We start from the raw sequence: 13,231 nt of genomic DNA on the forward strand, positions 1-13,231 counted from the left end.
GGTATCGTAAACAAAATCTGCCATTTCCCCCTTATGGAGTATCCAAGAGTCCGTATAGAGTCCTTGAGTGGGTTCCCTATCGGTAGGAGAAAATAACAGAGGCCAACCAGAGAATATTGAGAAGCAAAGCAGCTCGTAAGCCTGATCTTTATTGATGTGTTGCAACAGGGTGCTCCCCTCAAAAGCAGAAGGAAGAGGAGGACCCAGAACCCAGGTGTGCCTGCCCTTAAATAGACATTTTAAATTCCCTGCCCTGGAGCTCAAGACCACTCCCCACAAACATCATACCTACGTCACAGAAAAGGTGGTCTACAACAGAAATGTGAATGTTGCTGTTTTTCCTGTCTGCCAGCTTATCTGACAATGCCTTATCTGATTGCCTTTCCTGGTAGTCTGGCCATTCCTTTGAGATGGTGATTACCCAATTCCTGAGACAATGGGAAGGTCCCCTCACCCCCTCCCTCCTTGCAGCGAAAACATTTGGTCAGTTTGGCAGTCAAAATGGTTTCAGGATGGTCTTCCTGTGCTGCTCCAGACATGTGGTCCACATATGCTTGGTTGGTACATTCATGAACATTTATTATATATATAAGACCTTAATTTTTTTATTTCAGTGTCACCCCATGCTCGTGGTTCTTACTCCTGTGGGGACCTGTTGCGCAACAGTAAAGATTGTGGTCTACGGACCGTTGTTTCGCTCCAAATTACTTGGCTGGAACTTCCTTCTTTTTCTGACTGCGTAGACCCACAGGGGACTTGCACTCCGATGATCTGGGCTGTTGAGTAGTCTCTCACCCTGGATTTTTTTCCATAGCAGGCAGTAAAAGCCAACCCCAAAATGTTCATATAACGTATGTTTAACTCAGGTTTGAAACATCTTCTCCACAACAGAAATAAACCCTCCCTTTATGCCAGAAACACCCACCACCACCACCACCACCACTGTCAATATGTTTTTTTTATTTTATTATTTTTAAAACATGATATTTATTAAGATTTTACAGACAAAAATGAGTTACAAAATTAAAAAGGAGCAAGTAAAAAAGTAACAAAGAAAAATAATAATAAAAGGTATAAAAATGCAACAGAAAAAATACAAAATACATAGAAAGTAAAAAAAAAACAATTAAAAAGAAATCAGTATCTTCATATCTTATATTTCATTTACTTGTTTCCTGACCTCCTCACACCTCCCTTTTTTGTATTCCACTTCACATGGTTAATTCAGCAAATCCTTTCCCTCTTTGTTTTTATCTTAATTCTATATCTTAACATATTATAACTTCGTATTTTCATCTAATTATCAATCCATTTTTACATATTCTTTTTAACCTTATTGCTAAAGCCGTTTCATTTCAATCCAACATCATTTTAACATTCATTAATTTTACAATATTTCTGCAAATAGTCTTTAAATTTCTTCCAATCTTCTTCCACCAACTCTTCTCCCTGGTCTCGGATTCTGCGAGACATTTCCGCCAATTCCATATAGTCCATCACCTTCATCTGCCATTCTTCCATGGTGGGTAAATCTTGTGTCTTCCAATAGTTTGCGATGAGTATTCTTGCTGCTGTTGTAGCGTACATAAAGAAAGTTCTATCCTTCTTTAACACCAATTGGCCGACAATGCCCAGGAGAAAAGCCTCTGGTTTCTTCAAGAAGGTATATTTAAATACCTTTTCCAATTCATTATATATCATCTCCCAGAAGGCCTTAATCCTTGGGCATGTCCACCAAAGGTGAAAGAATGTACCTTCAGTTTCTTTACATTTCCAACACTTATTATTGGGCAAATGGTAGATTTTTGCAAGCTTGACTGGTGTCATGTACCACCTGTAAATCATTTTCATAATATTCTCTCTTAAGGCATTACATGCCGTAAATTTCATACCTGTGGTCCACAACTGTTCCCAGTCAGCAAACATTATATTATGTCCGACATCTTGTGCCCATTTAATCATAGCATTTTGTCCAAAATTTGCAATGATTGAAACAAAAATAACATTCCACTGTCAATATGAGGCCTGCCTGGGGTGGGTGGGGGGAGACTGTGCACTTCCTCCCCCAGAGAAATGCATGGCTGTGTCACCTTATATGAGAGCCAGTGTGGTGTAGTGGTTAAGAGCGGTAGTCTCATAATCTGGGGAACCGGGTTCGCGTCTCCGCTCCTCCACATGCAGCTGCTGGGTGACCTTGGGCCAGTCACACTTCTCTGAAGTCTCTCAGCCCCACTCACCTCACAGAGTGTTTGTTGTGGGGGAGGAAGGGAAAGGAGAATGTTAGCCGCTTTGAGACTCCTGAAGGGGAGTGAAAGGCTGGATATCAATTCCAAATCCAAACCTTAAAGGCCATTGCAGCTGCCTTGTAGACTTTGGGTCCAGCTGCATTTGCCCCACGGGAGCCCTAAACTAAGGCAGTCCTGCTCAGTGGGAGGCCCTGGAAGGAGCCCAGAGGAGTCCTTTGCTTGCCTCTCGGCTCCTTTGATCTCTAGGATGGGCTGAAGCAGCCTTGGCGAAGTGCCTCTTCCTCCTGCAGGGGGCAGCAGCAGCTCAGAAGAGGGCCCTGGCGGCTCCATCTATGCCAGCATCCTGTTCTCACAGTGGCCAACCAGGTGACCATTATGGGAAGCCCCAAAGCAGGACTTGAACACCAGGACAATGTTCTCTCCTGTGGCTTCCAGCAGGACTGTCTCTGACTGCGGAACCCATGAATTTGTCCAAGCCTCTTTTCAAGCCAATGCTTTTGAACTCTTTCGTTTCATCTGGGCTGATTTTGCTGCATGTATGCGGGTGGCGCTGTGGGTTAAACCACAAACCTAGGGCTTGCTGATCAGAAGGTCAGCGGTTCGAATCCCTGCAACGGGGTGAGCTCCCGTTGCTTGGTCCCTGCTCCTGCCAACCTAGCAGTTTGAAAGCACGTCAAGTGCAAGTAGATAAATAGGTACCACTCCGGCGGGAAGGTAAATGGTGTTTCCGTGCGCTGCTTTGGTTCACCAGAAGAGGCTTGGTCCTGCTGGCCACATGACCCGGAAGCTGCACGCCGGCTCCCTCGGCCAATAAAGCGAGATGAGCGCCGCAACCCCAGAGTCGGTCACAACTGGACCTAATGGTCAGGGGTCCCTTTACCTTTTACCTGCCTTATTCTGGTTCTTCCTCTTTTAAGCCTACCTTGGGCCCTTTGAGCAGCTGGCAAGAAGTGGGGGCTGTGGGCAAGAGCAAGTCCACCCTGACACCATCACAGGCCGGCAGCAGTCCTCTGTTCTGCAAAGGGAAGGAGCAGAAAGGGACTCCTCCTCCAGGATCTGAGCAGAATCCCTTGCTGCCGGCTGAGCACCCACCCACACCCCTTGCCTCAATTCCCTTCAGGGAATTGCTAGGTTTACACACAAGCAGAGGCCTAGAAGGGGAGTTTACATACAATAGAAAGGAATTTGCAGAAGGATGATCCTGGTTCATGTCAGGCTGAGATCAGGAAGCCACCAGCTTGCAATTAGGCTAATTGGCCGGCCTAAAAGAGTGTGACTTGTGTTATGCACAAGACACTTATTGGGGTAAATGCCAACAGGAGTCATAACACAGACGGGACCGAACCAGTTTTCAGGATCCTGGGGCAGAAGTGTTTGGCCAGGCACTGAGCACCAGGCAGGATGAGCTGGAGGCTGCAGCCGGAAGCAGGCAAGGCGGAAGAGACAGAGCGCAGTTAAACTATGGAACTCACTCCCACAGGAAGCAAGGGTGGCCAAGGCCAGTGGGGGGGGGGGGGCAGAAAGCATAGCTCCATCCCAACCATGCAAAAGATGCACGATCCTACATCTGCCCCCCCTCCAGCTGGGCGTGCCCAGGAAAGCAGCCCTTGTTTTATTTCTATATTTAATTTACATTCTGCCTTTTAGACAAAGACTCTCACAAGGCAGCTTATAGGCAGGTGACAAATGATGCCAGCAAATGCTTAGTAGTTTTAAAATAGCAGAGTCTAAATAGAAAGGCAGCAGAATCTCTCCTGCCCCCCTCGGGCCAAGCCCCACATGGGACACATCAAAGCCCCAGAAGAGAAAGTGGGGCTGGGGGGGGGCTGCTTCTTCTCCTGGCAGAAGCTGCAGCAGCCCACAGGTGGGGGCAGCTGGCTGACTGGCACCCACAGTGACTGGGCACCTGCATTGGTGCCCAGGCACAGCCACACCCACCCTACTTCTTAGTCCAGCCCTCCATTCCACCCCCAGCAGCCACACGGTGTGGTATTTCGAAGCCCAAGGATGTGGCACATTTCGAACCTCCACTAGGCAAAACATCAGAAATGCTCCAGCTCCTTTTGATTGAGAAAGCTGCGTGTCAGATGCAGGAGGAGGCACAGGAGACAGAGCAGCCGCTGCCATTCAGCCTGGGAGAAGCAGGTTCCTCCCGCTCCTATTTACAGCACAGCTGCTCACTGCAAGAACAGCCAGTGGCAGATTTACGTAGAAGCTAAACAAGCTATAGCTTAGGGCCCCACTCTCTTGGGGACCCCCAAAAAACCAAAGGAAAAAAAACCTGGATGTACATTTCCCAAATATAAGAAACAACAACAACAACAACAACAACAACAACAACAACAACAACAATAATATATTTATACCCTGCCCATCTGGATGGATTTCCCCAGCCACTTTAGGCGGCTCCCAACCAAATATTAAAAACCACAATACAGCATTATACATTAAAACTTCCCTAAAGAGGGCTGCCTTCAGATGTCTTTTAAAAGTAAGATAGTTGCTTATTGCTTTGACCTCTGGTGGGAGGGCGTTCCAAGGGCAGGTGCCACTACCGAGAAGGCCCTCTGCCTGGTTCCCTGTAACCTCACTTCTCGCAATGAGGGAACTGCCAGAATAAAAAACAAAATAAAACCTACGTACAGCAACCGTGTTTTGTGTTGTGTAGGCTCCTGTGATGTAAGTCATGGGCCCCGCCTGCTAGCCTGCTCCCTAAAACATTGCTGGTTCGCTCCTTTCTATATATAGGGTGCCCACATTCTGCATGGACTGCTTGCATGGCAACATAAATTACCATATACCATAAATTACCATGTAGCATATGGTACACAAAAACACACACACAAAAGTGACAATTTGTTGTTGACAAAGGACAGCTGGACATATAAAGGGCCCCATTACCTTCAGTAGCTCAGGGCCTCATCAAACCTAAATCTGACCCTGAGAACAGCTGTGGAACTTTCCCAGGCAAGGTCTGGGTTTTTCCTTCTCCCTCCCCCTCTCATTTTGTTTACAGGGAGGTAGCAGTGTTGCTCTGTAGTAGTAGAAACAGTTGCAGGAATTTATGTATAGGTTGGGGGGGGGGGTTGCCCCTCCAGCAGATATCATGCACATGCAGCCCACTACCAGAATCAGCACAATCACTTTTGAGACTTTTGTGATTTGTCCCCACAAAACACTTCATCACAGTTTCTTCCCATCTATTCAAAGGGCCTTTGCTGCACGATACCAAATGTAAGAATTCACTGATCAGTGTATCTCTGTACTGGCTCACTGGGAAAACTTCATCTAGACCTGTGAGCTCAGCTCAGCTCCTCAGCAGCCCCTCTGCCTGAGTGATAATCCCTGGCATCCTGATACCTGAGTGCCAGACAGGTAGCTATTCCAGAAAGAACAAACCCAGATGAAGACAAAAGGGTGTGATGAACTTGGCTGGGAAACAGGGATATGTAAATATCTCTTTTGTTCCACTTGATGGGTGTTTGGTGGAGGGCAAGGGGAACCATGGGGCAGGGTCCAGGATGCTCAGATTACGGCCACCAGACCTCCCCTTTCCTGATGTAACCGTGATGTATAGTGATGTAGTTTGGGGGGCTGTAACATGGGGATTAGCAGCTAATAAAAGTCTGGGGGGTCTTTTGTTCGGGGCCCCCATCTTGTTCCACCTGGTGGCAGGTGGGAGTCCTGTCGCCACAGTCTTCAAGCCTACTGGCTGCTGTTTTGCTCTGGTATTCCTGGCTGGAGTCCTTGTATTTTTGTCCAAGGGAGCAATCAGATTTCTCTGTTAACAAAACAAAATTTAAAAATTCCTTCCAGTAACATCTTAGAGACCAACTAAGTTTCGTGCATGCAGACTAAAGCTCATACCAATAACGAAATCAGTTGGTCTCTTAAGGTGCTACTGGAAGGATTTTTTTAACTCTCATTTTGTGTTGTCTTTCAGATGGTAAACTTGCAGGCAGGACTGCCTGGCTTTTAACTTGCATCCTGTGCGGAGTCAATCCGCTGCGGCCGCTGGTATTCTGGGCTCAGCCGAGGCGCAACGGCTGCGGCGCCCTCTTCGCTCCGGAGCCGCCCCAGACCTTTAGGGTTCGGGGAGGCGCGCGGGGGGGGGGGGGCAATCGCGGGCATCCGCGCTCCTCCCGGGGTTGCCGGATGCGGGCTGAGTCTGGCGCGCAACAGGCACCGCGTCTTCTCCGGCCAGGCGCCCTTTGCAGCGCACCGGGCGCAGGAAGGGCGACCCCGCGGGAAGGGTCGAGGCCGTCCTGGGCCAGCGAGGCAGCTCGACGGCCGAAACGGGGCGCGGCGTGGCGCAGCGCCCGGGCCGGACTCCTTCCCCCCACAGGGCAGCGCTCCTGCTTTCCCCACGGCGAGGCGTCCCGGAAGAGCCCTTCCTTGGCAGGCAGAGGGTCCCTGCTCAGTCCCCAGGCCCCTCTCCGTGTGAAAGGGGAGGGTGGGAAGGCGGGGATGGAAAGACCCACCAGGCAGAGTGGACTGGAGAAGAGGAGACCCAGAGATGACCTGAGAGCCACCTCCAAACATCTGAAGGCCTCTCAATGGAAGGTGGGGCAAGCTTGTCTTCTGCTGCTCCAGAGGGAAGATCCCGAACCAATGGAGTCAAGTGACAAAAAGGGAGATTCCAACTGAACACCAGGAAGACCTTTCTGAAGGTAAGAGCTGTTCCAAACATACTCCCTTGGAGGTGCTGGACTCCCCTTCCTTGGTGGTTGTTAAGTAGAGGTTGGGAGTTCCCTCGGGTCCCTTCCAACTCTACTCATCTCTGCTTCTACAGGTAAACGGTCTGAGTTGATAGGAGGCAACTTCCTGTGCAATTGCCATGAGATGGGAAGATAGTTCTGAACAGTCTCCCATGGACCTCCTGCCCATGCTTCTAGAACTGGGGTTGGTTGAGAAGGGGGCTTTGGAGCTAGCAGGGTGGCCAGAGATGATCAAGTACTTTGCCTGATGATGATGATGGCTCTTTCCAAGCCTGGAAGGAGGAAGCCCACCTGCCCACCTCTTCTCTCAGCTGGGTCAGGTGCTGACTCTCGCCTGTGAAAGGGAAGCTGTGGAGGAAGGAAGCTGCCTGAGGAATGGCAACCAGAAAGGGTGGTGAGGCCGAGGGGAGGAGGCCGAGGGCTGAGCCGCTCTCTGGAGGATCTATGGGTGCCCCTTGGTACCTGATGAGCAGCAGGGAATTTAGGGCACCTGTGCTCAGCCTGGAAATTACCCACGTCACAAAACACCCGTTCTGCCTCTAGTTTCCTCCTTCCAAGGAAACAGAAGCCCTGGAGATCTCGCCACTCAGAGAACTGGGGCATTGCTCCATATAGCACTGTGTCATTTGCCCCACATTCATACTCTAGTCTGCAGCTGCTGTCTGAAAGAGTCAGCACTGTGTGGTTTATGCGCAAGAATTTATGTGCATAGCGAAGAGAGGCAGGATGACGCCACACTTCACACTCTGAGGAGTCACATGTCAGCAACATCTTAACAAGGCCCAATGCTTTTGCAGAAGGCAAAGGGACAGAAGGGCAGGTGACCCAGAAGAAGAATCACTCTTGGGGTGGGATCTACACACATATAAAAAAAGGTGTGAAATGCTTTTTTTAAAAAACCGTTTTTGGAAAATACATTGAATTTTGCATAGCTTATTGTCGTCATCTAGTGTCACATTTAAAACATTTTATTTGCAGCTGTGTAGCTGAGTCCTTGGTCAACAGGGAGAGCTGGTAGAAATCCCAGAAACAAAAACGAAACATTTGCATAACTGGCCTCAAGAGAAATTGAAATCTGTGGGGTGAAAGGAAGCCCTTTGGAACTGGGCCTGGCTCCAAGCACCTCTGGGACCCAGGCAGGGGTACAGAATCAGGCTACCAGGAGAAGGTCCAGAAATATCTTTATTGGCAGGGACTAAAATGGAAGAAGGAACTCTGTGGGGCCATCTGCGAATGACCCACACGAAACGCCCTGGGAGGTTCCGTGTGGCTGTGCTGACGCTCATCCTTTCATGGCTTCTCCCATCATCGATTCTGCAGCGCTGCATGCTGGGAACTGGTCAGCAGTGACAGGCAGCCACCGCTGGGTCAAGCGCCTTTCCGTTCCTCCTGTTCCATTCTTCCTCAGCTGTAGGCAAATGTGGCATCAGCAAAAGGGGAGCACCCATGACCCCCCTCCCCAGTTGGTTACTGCCACCAATAGAAAGGGGCAGCTTGCCCATGCTGGTCTCCCATGACTTGATCCAGTGAGCAACTGCTGCCAGGATCCGTCCCTTAGTCTCTCTTGCCTTCTGAGCCCCATATTTCACTCTCTGTATCTGGAGTTCACATCAGGGACAGGCTTTCCTCCTGTCTCCAGAGGGAGGTGGTGGACTCTCCTTCCTTGGAGGTTTTAAGCAGAGTTTGGGGGGCCACCTGTCATGGCTGCTTTGGGGGAGATTCCTGCATTGCAGGGGGTTGGACTAGATGACCTTCTGGGTCTCTTCCAACTCTACAATTCAGTGATTCTAGAATCCAAAACTCGGCTGCTGCTGCTGCTGTGTTGTCGCAGTGCAACCAGCCCTGCCTTGGAGGCCTTCAAAGCACCCAGGGGGGGGGGGCTTCCTGCACTCCACCCTCACTTTCTTCATCACTAATGTTGTCAACTTTAATCTTTCCTAGCTTTGACTGAACCTCTTACTAGGACCATTTGGGGGCACTCCCTGCCCCCCCGGACTTTCCAGGCACTCCCCCTCTGTGGCTGGTTGTGGCTTTGACAGAGGGAGGTCTGGATACCTCTCCCCAAAGAAGGGCCTGGCAACCCAATGGTCCTGCTGGCCGAGCCAGCCCCTTCCCCCACCTGGCAGAGCCACTGGGATTGGGGCCTTTCTGGGACATGGTGCCCTGAGCATGTTTTGGAGCTGCAGGTTGGCACCGAGTCCAAGGCGCCTTCCTCCTGCTCTTAGTCACCTGCTTGCCTGCAGATCGTAGCCTGGTTTGGGGCGACGACCCTGAGGTCAGTTCCCCCTCCCTCGCCCTGCCAGGGGGAAGCAGGCTCAGGACCACATCTGAAGAAGCCCCATCACAGTCTCTTCCTCTCTCTCACACACCAACCTCATCATCACGGAATCGTAGAGTTGGAACGGACTCCGGGGGTCATCTAGTCCAACCCCCTGAAATGCAGGAACCTCACCTAATGCATCCATGACAGATGGCCGTCCAACCTCCTGCCCCTTGGCTGGAGATGCTGGCACGCCGACCCTCACCCGACTTCTCCTCCCCTAGGCATTTGGTGACAATGCCCGTGACCACCTTTTCCATTTGGTCAGCCAAGAGGATCCCAATCCGGAACATCTTGGAGATCCCAGGCCACAGGGAGGTTAGGCTGGCCTCAACCAGAGCCAGGGCTTTCTCGGCCGTGGCCCCGATCTGGTGGAACGCTCTGTCACAAGAAACTAGGGCCCTGCGGGACTTGACATCTTTCCGCAGGGCCTGCAAGACAGAGCTGTTCCACCAGGCCTTTGGCCAAGGCACAGTCTGACCCCCTCCTTTGGTAATCCTCACAGAACTCTAGCCCAATGGTTGCTGTTAATTTGATTTTGAATTGATTTTAAAATGAATTGATTTTAGAATGCTGTGTTACTTTTATTGTTGTTAGCCGCTCTGAGCCCGGCTTTGGCTGGGGAGGGGGGGATATATATAAAATTTATTATTATTATTATTATTATTATTATTATTATTATTATTATTTAAAATCCCCAAAGAAGGAGAGCTTCCCACCCCCCGAGGGAGACCGGTCAAACGGCTCTTACTAGCAGAAAGTTCTTTCTGAGGTTTAGCCATCATGGTAGTCCTTTCCCCAGTAGTCCTTTCCTGGCCAGCTAAGGGTCTCCTTTGGGTACCCTCCACACCTCCCACAGCTACTCCCTCCAATTCCCTGGGAGGGCTGAAGACTGCACAGTTCTTTGCATCAGGACTGGCCGGTCTGTCCTGTAGATGAGGCTGAACTCCATGCCTGGATGGAGCCCCAAATCTCTGTTTCCCCAATTAACCCCCCCCCCGCCCTCCCCCAGCCTCCCTCTTATAGTGGCCTACTTACACTATTATCCCCTGCCCTCCCCCCTCCCTTCTTGGCCTCCCCTTTCCCCCTCCCCCACCCAGAAGGGGGTGCTCTGCTGGCCCCCCCACTGCAGCCGCCAGCACCTCTCTGCTCTGGAACCTGTCGCTTGCTGGTGGCTGCCTTGCTCCAGAGCTACTCCTGCTTCTGCTCAGGCCCATGCACAACGGTGGTGGTCATGGTGATCTCACTGTAGGTCACCCTCCCAGCTTTGGGCGCTTCTTGTTCGTGCGACTGCAGCAGGTCATGCACAGAGCCCGACTGGGCCTGGGACGGCCCAAACATCATGTAGGAGGCCTCAGGGTGCAGGAGGCCAAACAGGTGTGGGATGCTGGTGGAGCTTCTCTGCCTGTGCGCCTCGACGACGAGGGCAGAGAGGATGCTGACCATCTCCTGGCTGCTCAGGGCTCCTGTGACGTATCTCACCAGAAGGTCCTGTCTTTTGGCCTCTGAGATGTATGTGGAGAAGAGCAGGTCCCACATGGAGATTCTCCGGCCTTGGAACTCCCCGAGGGGGAACTCGAAGGTGAGCACCTCCACCGTCCTGTCTGAGGGGCTGTCTTGGGGGAAGCCGGTGCTCCTCGCCTCGCTGGGGGCTCCTGCCCCTTGGCTGGAGATGCTGGCACGCTGACCCTCGCCCGACTTCTCCTCCCCTACTTTGGTGACGATGCCCGTGACCACCTTTTCCATTTGGTCAGCCGAGAGGATCCCAATCCGGTACAGCTTCAGGACCTCTTTCCTTTTCTTCTCTGGGAAGTACTTGGAGTGGAGAAGGTCCCACACGGACACTTTGCGCCCACGGAACTCGCCGACAGGGACCTCGACCATCCTGGACTTCAAGACCTTGTCCTTCTCATCCTGCCCTTCATCGTCGTCGTCATCATCAGCGTCGTCATCGTCGTCTTCCTCCTCGTCGTCTTCCTCAAGTGATGTTGCTGGGGAAGAGGCTGCCTCCTGGGCTGGGGCCTTTGCTGGCATTTGCTCCAGAGTGTAGAAGAGGTCGTGCAGCGAAGCCAGGATGGTGAGCATGGAGGAGAGATCCTCAGCACTGAACTGGCCATCTCTGTACTTCCTCAGGAGCTCCTCCTGCTTGTCTCTTGTGATGTAGTGAGAGAAAAGGAGGTCCCACACGGAGACCTGCTGGCCCCGGAACTCTCCGGCGGGCAAAGTGACCATTTTGGCCTTCAGCACATCATCCGATTGCTTGTTGGGCGAGGGGTCCGCAGCCTTGACCTCCTTGGCTTCGTTGGCCTCCTTGGCCTCCTTGGTTGCTGATGACTCTCGGCTCCGACTTTTCACTCTGATGGAGAACTTCTTCTTGCTGGCTTCTGCTCTTTCCAAGGTCTCACTAACAGCCAGTGTCATTTGTCCAGGGCTGAGCACCCCTGTCCTGTACAGCTCCATCAGCTCCTGTCTCTTCTCTTGGGAGAAATATTTAGAATAGAGAAGGTCCAGCACAGGGACACTTTGCCCTTTAAACTCTCCAAAGGTCACAGGGATACGCACCAACTGCAAAGATTGCTTCAGTTGTCTCTCCTGGTGGTCGGCTCTGTCCCCTTCGCCCTTCGCCATGCCAGTCACCTGACCCAGCCCTTTGGCTTTCTCCTCCTCTATTTTGGCCACAATGGCAGTGACCACCGTCTCAATTTGCTCCATGTTGAGGATGCCCATCCTGTACAGCTTCAGGATCTCTTTCCTCTTCCCCTTGGGGATGTACTTGGAGTGGAGCAAGTCCCACACAGAGACCTTCCTCCCACAGAGCTCCCCAGCAGGCACCTTGACCAACCTGGACTTGAGTGCCTTCACCATCTCGTCCCGCTCGGATGTCCGCTTGCTCTTCTCTGCCTCCGGAAACGCTGTTGTTTGGGTGGCTCTTTGCTTCTTCACACAGCTGGGGTTGCTTCTGGCCTCCACCTCGGTGATGATGGTCGTGAGGGTCTGGGTGATCTCCTCAAGGGTGATGGTGCCTGCTTTGTACTGCCTCAGCAGCTCCTGCCTCTTGTGCCGGGGGATGTACCTGGAGAAGAGGAGGTCCCAGATGGAGACCTCTTCGCCCTGGAAAAGCCCCACGTGGACTTGGGCCGTGGCAGACTTCAGGCACCTCCGCAGATTCTCGTCCACATGGACAGACCCTTTGTCCATCACCTGAAACATCAGCAGCCCAGTGACAGGGTCAGGAAAGCACCTGGGCAGCAGCTGCAGGTATGTGAGGTTGTCGCGGGCGTTGGGGTCAAAGCACCTTCTCGTGTGGTTGGCAGGGTTGGAGACCAGGTGGAAGATCTCTGCATCCAAGTAGCCCCACTTGTAGGCCACCTCTACAGGGAGGCGGTGGCTGTGCATGGGGTGGATGAGGCCCCCCGTGGCGACCTGAGCCTCCAGCAGGCGGATGCCGTGGTCCTTGATGAGCAGGCCTTTCTTCATGGCCTGGAAGAGGGAGATTTTGCTCCCGGAGAAGGGGTCAGTGTAGCCTGTCACGGCCTTCTCTGCAATGAGGAGAGTGTTGAAATGCTCTCGGTCGACCAGGCCAGCGTTCTTGGCATCCCTCACAGACAGCAGCCGGTTGTTTGTAAAGTCCACGATGTAGCCTGAGACGGCCTGGTGCTCCAGCAGAGCCAGGCCTGTCCCGTGGGTCAGGAGGCCTCGGTGCATGGCTTGCCGGATGCTCAGCCTCTCCTTGCCAGGCTCCTTGAGGATGCCCGCAATGACATGGTCCTCGCTCAGGTCGGTCGCACACGGAAAGGGCCAGCGTGGCTCTTCACGGACTTGGACTATTGGGGCGGCGTCCGTGCCCCCCTTGGGGAGGTGCTTGTCCTGTGGCATGGCTCGGGTGCAAGGGGGTCCAGGCGTGTCTTCTGGGTGGGTGATCGTGCAGGGGGAAGCAAGAATGTCTC

General features: G+C 52.1%; 1 protein-coding gene and 1 long non-coding RNA gene across 2 annotated transcripts; one reads left to right on the forward strand and one right to left on the reverse strand.

The window, feature by feature from the left end:
- The first annotated feature begins 6,633 nt into the window (after positions 1–6,633).
- Positions 6,634–9,947, forward strand: LOC144328651 (uncharacterized). Its single transcript, XR_013393842.1, has 2 exons — positions 6,634–6,916; positions 7,039–9,947. It is a non-coding gene; the product is annotated as an uncharacterized LOC144328651 (long non-coding RNA).
- Positions 9,948–10,421: 474 nt separating this feature from the next.
- On the reverse strand, positions 10,422–13,231 carry LOC114600111 (epiplakin-like). Its single transcript, XM_028735894.2, has one exon. It carries the CDS (start codon positions 13,158–13,160, stop codon positions 10,476–10,478), a length of 2,685 nt encoding a protein of 894 aa, XP_028591727.2. The 5' UTR covers positions 13,161–13,231; the 3' UTR covers positions 10,422–10,475.

Source organism: Podarcis muralis, chromosome 8 (assembly GCF_964188315.1).
Source record: "Podarcis muralis chromosome 8, rPodMur119.hap1.1, whole genome shotgun sequence".
Classification (NCBI taxonomy): Eukaryota; Metazoa; Chordata; class Lepidosauria; order Squamata; family Lacertidae; genus Podarcis; species Podarcis muralis.